The sequence below is a fragment of the Corythoichthys intestinalis genome, chromosome 12 (assembly GCF_030265065.1).
Source record: "Corythoichthys intestinalis isolate RoL2023-P3 chromosome 12, ASM3026506v1, whole genome shotgun sequence".
NCBI lineage: Eukaryota > Metazoa > Chordata > Actinopteri > Syngnathiformes > Syngnathidae > Corythoichthys > Corythoichthys intestinalis.
Window position 1 is genome coordinate 9,501,104 of NC_080406.1, and position 12,238 is coordinate 9,513,341.

The following is a 12,238-nucleotide window of genomic DNA, read 5'->3' on the forward strand; positions in this document are numbered from 1 at the left end:
GGTCGGGATGACAACTGCCTTGCTTCATGGCCGCATCATTGCGTAACTAGACCTTCCGAGACATCTTCAGCACCTGGCGTCTGGACTTTCGTCTAGACCTTCGAGGACAATTTTCCATTCGAGGACATCTTCCATGGCCGCAGCGTTGCATAACTGAAGTGTCTGGGTCATTTTGACTATTTTTTACATGTGCCATTGCTTACATACGTGTATTTAGTTAGTTCACATAGCCAACCAAAATCACATGGGTGTCTCCAGCTTGCTCCCCCCTCCCTCAGGGCGGCACCCTTTTGTGTTAGGACAAACACCTAAATAAAAATAGCAAGGAGGGTTTTTTCTTTAGATCAAATTTGGTGACTATACAGCGTAATCTAGCATTTCTCTGTCTAGTCACTCTTTTGCTCTCCTTGGCCAAGAAAACAGTGTCTTCTCTCCTTATTTTTGGGTAATTTTACAAATGTCTACCTAAGGGTCTATTTTTGAACTTGACACAGAACAATAGTGTGCTCGGGCCCTAATAATCCTGTAGAGATAACGAGGCTAGTTAGCATGCCGAGATGGCTAACTAATTTCTTCTCTACCATTAGCCTACTTTTTCATTGACAGCTCTGAACTCAGCCGAGCATCAAGTGGCTGGCTAAGACCAAGATATACAATCATTATTTATACCATCTATAATTTTTACTTCAGTTTGACAATCAGCAAAGAATTTTATTTCAATTTAGCAAAGAATTTCAAGAAATCAAATTCAACAAAATTGGATAGGTATGCTCTGCTATCACTGGTTCTGATCTGCCTCACAGGTTGAATGCAAACTATAGTCCTTTGTTCTCCGGGGAGGCGAGTATGCAACGTGAAACAAAAGGCAACAGTTTTCATTACCAACAAGTGGACAAGGTGAGAGTCACTGTGAAAAGGTTGACATCTGTTTATTCAGATCTCTGAGGCCGGATGGAATCAGTGGACTCCCTCGATAAACAAAGCATGTTACCATTTAGAAAGAGTACAATAGATTTGAAAAGGCCGGCAACAAACAAAAATGCGGCCAGCGTCCGCACAATGTAGTATTTTACAGTGGTGATTAACATGCAAAATGAGTCATGAAGGGCGACTTACCCAGGGGCGCTGGAAGTTATTCACAGCAGGCGGTGCTGAGGATCTTTTTTTTAGTTTTTTCCCCATCCAGAAACAGCCATTTATATCCAAATTTGTCATGCTCGGGCGTTTTCTCCATGCAAGGCGTGGACAATGGCAGTACACACGTTTGCTGGATAGTTTAAATCAGGTGTCTCCAAACTGGTCCTCGAGGGCCCTGGTTTTTGTCCATACAGATCAAGCACAGACCTTTTAACCAATGTGGTTTGCACTAAAACAAGCAGCACCTGACTGCAATCAACTGATTACACTTATAAAAGACCGGATTGGTGAAAAGGTGTGGTCTTGTTTTGTTGGAGTGAAATCCTTCACCCACTGCGGCCCCATGTGGAATTGTTTGGAGACCACTGGTTTACATACCACTACTAGGCTACTAAAAAGACAGCCTTCTATTTCACCTACAGTGTGTGTTAGAGTTTTTGTTAATTGAAATGAAAGTGCCCGTGTATTATAATGCAAATCCCTGCAGCTAGACGGCGCAATGACACACGAACACGTTTGAAAACTAAAAGGGCCAAAAAAAAAACCAAAAAAAAGCCTCTGTTTTATACCCCCTATTCCCAATATTAAAATAAATTGCACACGAACATCCAACATCACTCTGCCCGGCAGCAGCTCAACAGCAACAACAAACAATAATATGGCTACAATGTAAGCAGGTCTTACCTATTTGTAGACACCAAAGGACATTCGTCTTCATTTTCAACCTTGAATTTTTGGAAATTTTGCTATTTTTGTAATGAAAAAGTTGCTCATTTGTTTTTGTGCCATGTTAATGCCTCATCTGTCACCAGTTTACTTTTCCGTTCCAATAGCGCCTTATTATTGATGTACATAAGTACTGTATTTATTATAACAGTAAATCCACAAGATGGCATTAAAATTATTAACTTTCTTTCTGTTAAAGTGATCCTCTAACTTAAATACATATAGGCTCTAATAAACCACAATTGTTCTCTTGTACTAAAATATGTTGTTAGAAACACATAAATTGTTAAATCAATGGCAATATTTTAAAATATTTAGTCCATATTTTGACCGTTAGTTGGCGCCATGGTTTGCAGGCTCGCAGTGATCTTTTCAAATGTGTAGCGTGTTCAACAATTGCTTATTGTTGCCTAAACTCGCGAAGTAAAATGCCACAATGTACTGCTTTTGGATGCAATTTCCAGTCAAATGGAAACAAGGAGAGTGAAGTGAGTGGTCAAGATGGAATTATTATTTTTAGTGAATAAATGTGCATAAGTGGAAGCTTCTCCCCCTTTTTGGTCCCTGTATGCACATATCCTACCCACCACGCGTTACAACTGGCGCCCGAACATTTTTCCTGGATTCTCAGTCAAGTAAGGGATCAGTCTATTTTCTGGATCTGACGGTCCAACCGTGTCTGCAATATTCGTTTCGGATCTGTCCTTTTTTTTTTTTTGATTAGTCGGTCCCACAGCGGCTTTTCGGATCAGTCTATTTTGTGGAATCGACGGCCTGATCGGGGCTGCAACATTGCCATGGGATCGGTCTAATTCCTGGATCTCTGAGTGACTAAAAAAACTCGGATTTGGATTACTATAGACCCTACTCACCTACGTCACAAAATGACGTGTCGCTGTATCCGGCCGCCATATTGTCCATCATTTTTTAGACCTATTCTCATTGCTTTCAATTAGTCGTGCAAGTTATAGAGCAATTCCCCGGTGTTATCTGATGCTGTAAACTCATTGGATGCGTTGCATAAAAGGTGTTATGTGGAAAAGCTTCAGTCTATCCATTCGCCAGATCCATATTTGATGCCTAAATCGATATTTTTCGACCCGCTGTCTTCGCCCCCTCTGCCTGACATCTGCTACCCTGATATCTACAACTATCTTGTCCACACAAAATCAGCCTATTCTCACAAAAGTTTAAAAAACTTTAAGAGCAGCACTCTAAGCAACATTACATTACCCCGTGTGACCCTTTACTTCCAATTTTCTAAAATGGCGACAATCAAAAAAAAAAAAAAACGGTTGGTCCCTGTATGCATGTATCCTACCCACCACGCGTTACAACTGGCACCCGAGCATTTTTCCTGGATTCTCAGTCAAGTAAGGGAGCCGTCTATTTTCTGGATCCGACGGTCCAACCGCGTCTGCAATATTCGTTTCGGATCTGTCCTTTTTTTTTTTTTTGATTAGTCGGTCCCACAGTGGCTTTTCGGATCAGTCTATTTTGTGGAATCGACGGCCTGATCGGGACCCCTAATGGGGCCAGATCCATATTTTGATGCCTAAATCGATATTTTTCGACCCGCTGTCTTCGCCCCCTCTGCCTGACATCTGCTACCCTGATATCTACAACTATCTTGTCCACACAAAATCAGCCTGTTCTCACAAGTTTAAAAAACTTTAAGAGCAGCACTCTAAGCAACATTACATTACCCCGTGTGACCCTTTACTTCCAATTTTCAAAAATGGCGACAATCAATTTAAAAAAAAAAAAAAAAAAAGGTGACTGCGACGCGTCAAGGATAGGTGCATATTGGACTATTTCTTCAATAAAATACACAACTGTGTCTGCCTCATTTGCAAAGAGACAGTCGCGGAAGATACGCAACGAGAAATTAAAGCAACTTGAAGCTAATTTAATTTCACAGCAGCAGTATTTCGCAAGAGCCCGAGGGTCGAAAGAGAACGCCACAAGGGCGAGATTGTTGAAATTATGTATTAAAAAAAAAAATAATAAAGCAAATGTGACACAAAGAAGGGCTTGCTAAAATTTCTTTAAATGTATTGTAGCCCCCCACATTTTTACCACACCAAATCAGGCCCCCTTTGCAAAAAGTTTGGACACCCCTATTTAACCGATGATCCGTAGACGAGGCCAGCTTCTTTCACTTGTTACCAGCTAAATATTATTCAAAAAATAAAGATGGTGGAACAAATAAGCATCTTGAATTTGAAACGGTATGCAGTGGCGCCTCCAGAAATTTTTCATAGGGGTGGCCAGATGGGGCCACTCAAAATCTTGGGGTGGCCAAAACTAAAAGCCATAATTTCAGGTTTTCATTATATTATTGCAGTAAAAAGTTCAGGGGGAAAACTATAAGAAAGACTTAAGGACACGGCTACTGATATACTTTGGTGTATTATGTAATATTTGATGTTACTAATAGGGCTGTCAAAATTATCGCGTTAACGGGCGTTAATTATTTTTTTAAAATTAATCACGTTAAAATATTTGACGCAATTAACGCACATGCCCCGCTCAAACATTAAAATGACAGTACAGTGAAATGTGTACTTATTGTGTTTTTCGGAGTTTTGTCGCCCTCTGCTGGCGCTTGGGTGCGACTGATTTTATAGGCTTCAGCACCCATGAGCATTGTGTAAGTAATTATTAGCATTAATAATGGCGGGCTACCAGTTTATTTTTTCAATGAAAATTTTACAAATTTTATTATCTTTTAAGGATTACAAGTCTTTCTATCCATGGATCGCTTTAACAGAATGTTAATAATGGTAATGCCATCTTGTTGATTTATTGTTATAACAAACAAATACAGTACTTATGTACCATATGTTGAATGTGTATATCCATCTTGTGTCTCATCTTTCCATTCCAACAGTAATTTACAGAAAAATATGGCATATTTTATAGATGGTTTGAATTGCGATTAATTACGATTAATTAATTTTTAAGCTGTAATTAACTTGATTAAAAATTTTAATCGTTTGACACTCCTAGTTACTAATGATTTAATGTGCATAGTCCATAACTGTCCAGTCAACATTTTGAGTTCCACAACAATTTTGTTTTATTGGGTTATGTATATATTAGGCAGAAGGTGTACATTTAACAAAACAAAATAATTACTGGGGAAAAACAGGTGCTAGCAGATTTGAATTTGGGATGAAATGCATAATTGATGCTACAACAATCGACGATTTAGTGGCAAGCGGGGTGGCCAGTGGGGTGGCCGAGGCCACCCCTGGGGGCGCCACTGACGGTATGTTGTCGGCGATTAGCCTAGCAATGATCTTAATTGTGGTTGTCAGCCCAAAACCCTCTAAATATAGATTAAATGCATTTTACCAGATATAAAATGACTACTACATAATCTGTGGTAGTCGTTTGGAGCCCAGTTTTCTCGTCAAATTGCAGCAGTCCATCTCGCTCTCCTCTCCGGGTCTCTCGGAATACGGTAAAACTTCAAGTCTCTCCGTCTATCTTCTGTTTTTGCAACCAACCGCCACACATGCCTTCACCATTTTGATTATTAATGTTAACGAGCAGAAAAACACGCCATAATAGGAGGAATTTACGAAGCGCTAATGTTGGAAAACATGGCGCGGGGGCGTGGCTGTGACGTCACGTGAGTAGGGTCTATTGCTATCTTTTATGTTGACTATTCTTCGTGGGAGTTTTCCCCAAATCATACTAAATAATTAAAGCACTATGGCACGCTACAGTGACGTCAGTGACTCTGACATGGACCTAACAACTATGTTGAGTTTGTCAGGGAACGAGTGTTTGCGTACTGCTGAGCTCCTGAGTGAAGAGTGGTCAAGGTGGAAATATTTTTTTTTGTGAATAAATGTGCATAAGTGGAAGCTTCGCCCCTTTTTGGTACTTTTATACACGTATCTTAGCTATCACACGTTACAATGTACAAGACATGGATTACACAACGTGTGCTCTTTGGCCTGTACTGTATGTAAAGCACACGACAGCTCTGGATGCTAACAATCTACATAATTATATTGGGATAATGGGCATTGAAGATGAGACGTGGCTTGGTCTTTCAGCATGAGAATGATCCCAAACACACAGCCAGGGCAACAAAGGAGTTGCTTCGTAAGAAGTATTTCAAGGTTTTGGAGTGGCCTCGCCAGTTACCAGATCTCAACCCCATAGAAAATCTGTGGAGGGGGTTGAAAGTTCGTGTTGCCCAACGTAGCCCCAAAACATCACTGCTCTAGAGGAGATCTGCATGGAGGAATGGGCAAAAATACTAGAAGCAGTGTGTGAAAAGCTTGTGAAGAGTATGAAAAAAAAAAGAATGCTCAAATGTTGTTACCTCATTTGCTTGTGCTATATTGGTTCAATAAACAAAGTTTACAAAAAAAAAAAAAAAAAAAAAAAAAAAAAAAAAAAAGAGAATGTTTGGCCTCCTTTATTGCCAACAAAGGGTACATAACAAAGTACTGAGTTGAACTTTTGGTATTGACCAAATATTTATTTTCAACCATGATTTGTAAGTAATTTCTTTAAAAATCAAACAATGCGATTTTCTGTTTTTTTTTTAATCCCTATTCTGTCTCTCATGGTTGAGGTTTACCCATGTTGACCATTACAGGCCTCTCTAATATTTTCAAGTGGGAGAACTTGCACAATTAGTGGTTGACTAAATACTTATTTGCCCCACTGTACATATTTACGTTGCATTGTTAGAAATAATACATAAGGCACCATTGCAAGCAGATAAAATTAGGATGCCTAAAAAAGTACAGTACAATTATTCAAGAATGAATGTGTAAAACAAAGAAAAACTCTAAAAACAAAGCAATGCAAATTCTTTATTTCTCCCAAAACATTTTTACCTTATTTACACTATACAAGTTAAACAATGGAGCATTCCCCTTTGCATGCCCGCATACAGCATGCAAAAAAAACAAAACAAAACAAAAAAAACGCAAACAAAGCATTTACAACGAGACTCAAAAAGTCATACAAATTAAATAACATAAAATGACATGGCAGATATTCACACTAGTCCAGAGAACATCATGTTGTAGCAGTACCATTTCTGGAGCACCAGGGGGCATCCAGTGTAATCATTGTAAACAGGATGACAGATTACGACTCTCAAATTGTAAATCAGACTGGAGATGACTTTCATGTTTAAGGAATGTTTTGAAACAATTTAAACATGCATTGAATAATAAAAGAGAGCATAACGCTCCTGGCGAGGATTTTTCTCACAGGTTGGTTTCATCCCACGTGGGGTCGTTCATGCTCTTCAAAACCCTCCTGACGACCTTCTCCAAATCTTTGCGGGCCCTCTGCTCCTCTTCGAGTGACCTTTTCATCTTCTTGTTGTCCTACAGATTAAGAACAAAAAAATACACGTGATTAAATTTTGATTTTCATTATGGTGGCAGATCGAACTATACTATGCTAGCGGTGGGAACGATCTTATGATGTGGCGAAACGACAATTTTCGATACATGGGTCAGAAAATCATTCTACAAAAGAACTAATAAACAGAGAAACAAGGTCTTCTAATCCTTCTGCTCTGAATGGGAATGTGTTTATCACTAGTAGACGTCCAATCCCTTTGAAGTGGAAGGGATGGCAGCGAATGAACATTCGTTCATTCGCTGCCATCCCTCCCACTTCAAACGAATTGGACGTCTATGGCCGTCAGTGGCAGCCAATGCCAGGTAGGAATTTCCCCTGGAATTGCATTTGTGTTTAACTTACAGTGGGGCAAATAAGTATTTAGTCAACCACCAATTGTGCAAGTTCTCCTATCCTACCTGAAAAGATTAACGCGACCTGTAATTGTCAACATGGGTAAACCTCAACCATGAGAGACAGAATGTGGGGGGCGGGGGGGACCAGAAAATCACATCATTTATTTCCAAATTAGAGTGGAAAATAAGTATTTGGTCACCTACAAACAAGCAAGATTTCTGGCTGTCAAAGAGGTCTAACTTCTTCTAGTGAGGTCTAACGAGGCTCTACTCGTTATCTGTATTAATGGCACCTGTTTTAATTCATTATCGGTATAAAAGACACCTGTCTACAACCTCAGTCAGTCACACTCCAAACTCCACTATGGCCAAGACCAAAGAGCTGTCGAAGGACACCAGAGACAAAATTGTAGACCTGCACCAGGCTGGGAAGACTAAATCTGCAACAGGTAAAATGCTTGGTGTAAAGAAATCAACTGTAGGAGCAATTATTAGAAAATGGAAGACATACAAGACTACTGATAATCTCCCTTGATCTAGGGCTCCATGCAAGATCTCACCCCGTGGCGTCAAAATGATAACAAGGACGGTGAGCAAAAATCCCAGAACCACACGGGGGGACCTAGTGAATGACCTACAGAGAGCTGGGACCACAGTAACGAAAGCTACTATCAGTAACACAATGCGCCGCCAGGGACTCAAATCCTGCACTGCCAGACGTGTCCCCCTGCAGAAGAAAGTACACGTCCAAGCCCGTTTGCGGTTCGCTAGAGAGCATTTGGATGATCCAGAAGAGGACTGGGAGAATGTGTTATGGTCAGATGAAAGCAAAATAGAACTTTTTGGTAGAAACACAGGTTCTCGTGTTTGGAGGAGAAAGAATACTCAATTGCATCTGAAGAACACCATACCCACTGTGAAGCATGGGGGTGGAAACATCATGCTTTGGGGCTGTTTTTCTGCAAAGGGACCAGGACGACTGATCTGTGTAAAGGAAAGAATGAATGGGGCCATGTATCGAGAGATTTTGAGTGAAAATCTCCTTCCATCAGCAAATGGCATTGAAGATGAGATATGGCTGGGTCTTTCAGCATGACAATGATACCAAACACACAGCCAGGGCAACAAAGGAGTGCCTTCGTAAGAAGCATTTCAAAGTCCTGGAGTGGCCTAGCCAGTCTCTAGATCTCAACCCCATAGAAAATCTGTGGAGGGAGTTGAAAGTCCGTGTTGGCCCTAGACAGCCCCAAGACATCACTGCTCTAGAGGAGATCTGCATGGAGGAATGGGCCAAAATATCAGCAACAGTGTGTGAAAAGCTTGTGAAGAGTTACAGAAAACGTTTGGCCTCCGTTATAGCCAACAAAGGGTACATGACAAAGTATTGAGATGAACTTTTGGTATAGACCAAATACTTATTTTCCACCATGATTTGCAAATAAATTCTTTAAAAATCAAACAATGTGATTTTCTGTTTTTTTGTTTCCACACTCTGTCTCTCATGGTTGAGGTTTACCCATGTTGGCAATTACAGGCCTCGCTAATATTTTCAAGTGGGAGAACTTGCACAATTAGTGGTTGACTAAATACTTATTTCCCCACTGTATATGCTATATGAACTGTTTCAAAAGGAATAGTCTGTAAATTCTTTCTACACTAGCATGTTATTTCAAGTTAAAATATTTCTTGAAATTATGCTGTATAGTTAATAAAGGAAAGTTCAACACATTTACCTGCTTAAGTTCTTGTACCTCATCCCTCATGGCGTACACTACGTCCACAAGGCTCCTGGAAACAAACAAAACTTTAACATTACTAGAGGCTTTCGCCTAAAAAAATAAATGTATTTTTTCTTTTTTTTCCCCCTGAAATTTTACAGCTGGCATGGATTTTTTTTAAGCTCATCTCCTTGCGTTTAACATGTCAATTAACTTTCAACTGGTAGCAGATACTTTTTTTATTACTTAAATGAAGAGGTGGGTTGTACTTTACTTGAGTAACTTTTTGATGAAAATGTTCTTTTAAGAGTAGTTTTACTTGAGTAGATATGTGAAAAAGAAACGCTACACTGCATTTTTCCTCTTTATTCTACATATTAGATTTTACTTCTTTTTTTTTTTTGCCAGAGATGCCAACAGTTTCACCAATGATATGTCACAACAATAATCACATGACTTACTAATACTTTTTTATGATGACCGATACTTTAGATACTTCTAATGTGCTGCGCCAACGCAGCGCCGGCCACAAGCCAACAAACTAGAGATTTCCCGATCTCATCACTTTCCGCCCTGCTGCTTTTCTTGGTCGTCAGTGTGCTCGAGATTGCTTGTTACAGTGCGTACGACAGGAGAGAAAAAATCTTAAATAGGATTATTATGTGAATTAGAATCATGTTTTGAGACTATTCGACTATTTACAACAATTTAGCAAAGCGCAGATGACGAGAAATTAGTCTTTTAATTTGCCGGTTAGCCACGCCTACCATTATAGGGCTCTAGCGTCCCCAACAGGTGGATGACGTCAGCGGAGTCACGATTTCATCTGATATAGTATGCAGCCCTTTGAGTGGGAATTATTCACAACGAGGAAAATGCGACGAAGAGAGCCGCAAAATGTTATTGTTTCAGTCTCTGTACTCCAATATTTTTACAGGATATTCTTTTAATCCAAGTATTTTTCCCCAATAGCTAAATAAATGGCTGGAGAAGGACCAGTCAGCCCGTTGAGGGGGAATTATTCAGAACGAGGAAAACGTGACGAAGAGAGCCGTAAAATGTCATTTTTTTCAGTCTCTCTACTCCAGTATTTTTACAGGATATTCTTTTTATCCACGTATTTTTCCCCAATAGCTAAATAAATGGCATGGTCATGACAAAGTCTTGTGCTAAATGGAATATGAAATAATAAAAAATGCATTTATTCAACACGACATGGCAAAATTACTCCATAATGCTCAAAACTGTTGACTTCACCTTTTCTGTCGCACCTCCCGAACAATATTTTATGCCACCTAAATCGGGCTTATGTCATTTCCCTTCCCCGGCTTCGGAGAATGTAAACAAACCAAGAGGTCTGACAACTAGCCAACATGCTAACCCAAACCGAGTGATGTTTCAAAGTCTTCAAAGCGGAAAATCACACATACAGTGGGGAGAACAAGTATTTGATACACTGCCGATTTTGCTGGTTTTCCCACTTGCAAGACATGTAGAGGTCTGTAATTTGTATCATAAGTTCTCTTCAACTTTGAGGGACGGAATCTAATACAAAAATCCAGAAAATCACATTGTATAATTTTAAATAATACATTTGTATTCAACTGCATGAAATAAGTATTTGATACATCACCAACTAGTAAATATTTCGGCTCTTAGTTCTTTTTTAAGAACCCCTCCTGTTCTCCACTCATTACCGGAAGTAACTGCACCTGTTTGAACTTGTTACCTGTATAAAAGACACCTGTTCACATGCTCAAACAAACAAACTCCAACCTCTCCACAATGGCCAAGACCAAAGAGCTGTGTAAGGACATCAGGGATAAAATAATAGACCTGCACAAGGCTGGGATGGGCTACAGGAAAATAAGCAAGCAGCTTGGTGAGAAGGTAACAACTGTTGGAGCTATTATTAGAAAATGGAAGAAGTTCAAGTTGACGGTCAATCTGCCTCGTTCTGGGGCTCCATGCAAGATCTCACCTCGTGGGGCATCACTGATCATGAGGAAGGTGAGGGATCAGCCCCGAACTACACGGCAGGACCTGGTCAATGACCTGAAGAGAGCTGGAGCCACAGTCTCGAAGAAAACCATCGGAAACACATTACGCCGTCATGGATTAAAATCCTACAGCGCACGCAAGGTCCCGCTGCTGGAGCCAGTGCATGTCCAGACATGTCTGAAGTTTGCCACTGACCATCTGGATGATCCAGAGGAGCAATGGGAGAAGGTCATGTGGTAAGATGAGACCAAAATTTGAACTTTTTGGTCTAAACTCGGCTCGTCGTGTTTGGAGGAAAAAGAAGGATGAGTACAACCCCAAGAACACCATCCCAACCGTGAAACATAGAGGAGGAAACATCATTTTTTGGGGGGCTGCTTCTCTGCCAAGGGTACAGGACGACTGATCCGTATTGAGGGGAGGATGAATGGGGCTATGTATCGCCAGATCTTGGCTGACAACCTCCTTCCTTCATTGAGAGCCCTGAAGATGGGTCGTGGCTGGGTCTTCCAGCATGACAACGACCCAAAGCACACAGCCAAGGCAACTAAAGAGTGGCTCCGTAAGAAGCATCTTAAGGTCCTGGAGTGGCCTAGTCAGTCACCAGATCTGAACCTGATAGAAAATCTACGGAGGGAGCTGAAAGTCTGCGTTGCACGGCAGCAGCCCCGAACCCTGAAGGCTTTGGAGAAGATCTGCATGGAGGAGTGGGCCAAAATCCCTGCTGCAGTGTGTGTAAACCTTGTCAAGGACTACAGGAAACGTTTGGTATCTGTAATAGCAAACAAAGGTTTCTGTACCAAATATTAAGTTCGATTTTTGTGATGTATCAAATACTTATTTCATGCAATTAAATGCAAATTTATTATTTATCATACACCGTGATTTTCTGTTTTTTTGTATTAGATTCCG

The 12,238-nt window shown here is 40.4% G+C and overlaps 1 protein-coding gene across 1 annotated transcript in view; it reads right to left on the reverse strand.

Annotated features, from left to right (window-relative positions):
* Positions 1–6,689: 6,689 nt before the first annotated feature.
* LOC130926649 (rho guanine nucleotide exchange factor 7-like) overlaps positions 6,690–12,238 on the reverse strand; it is a 157,711-nt gene continuing 152,162 nt past the window's right edge. Inside the window, exons 23-24 of the mRNA XM_057851670.1 lie at positions 9,341–9,395; positions 6,690–7,232 (exon numbers count right to left, since the gene is read on the reverse strand). Coding sequence (XP_057707653.1) covers positions 7,110–7,232; positions 9,341–9,395 — 178 coding nt within the window. The 3' untranslated portion in view covers positions 6,690–7,109. The remainder of the gene's footprint in view (positions 7,233–9,340; positions 9,396–12,238) is intronic.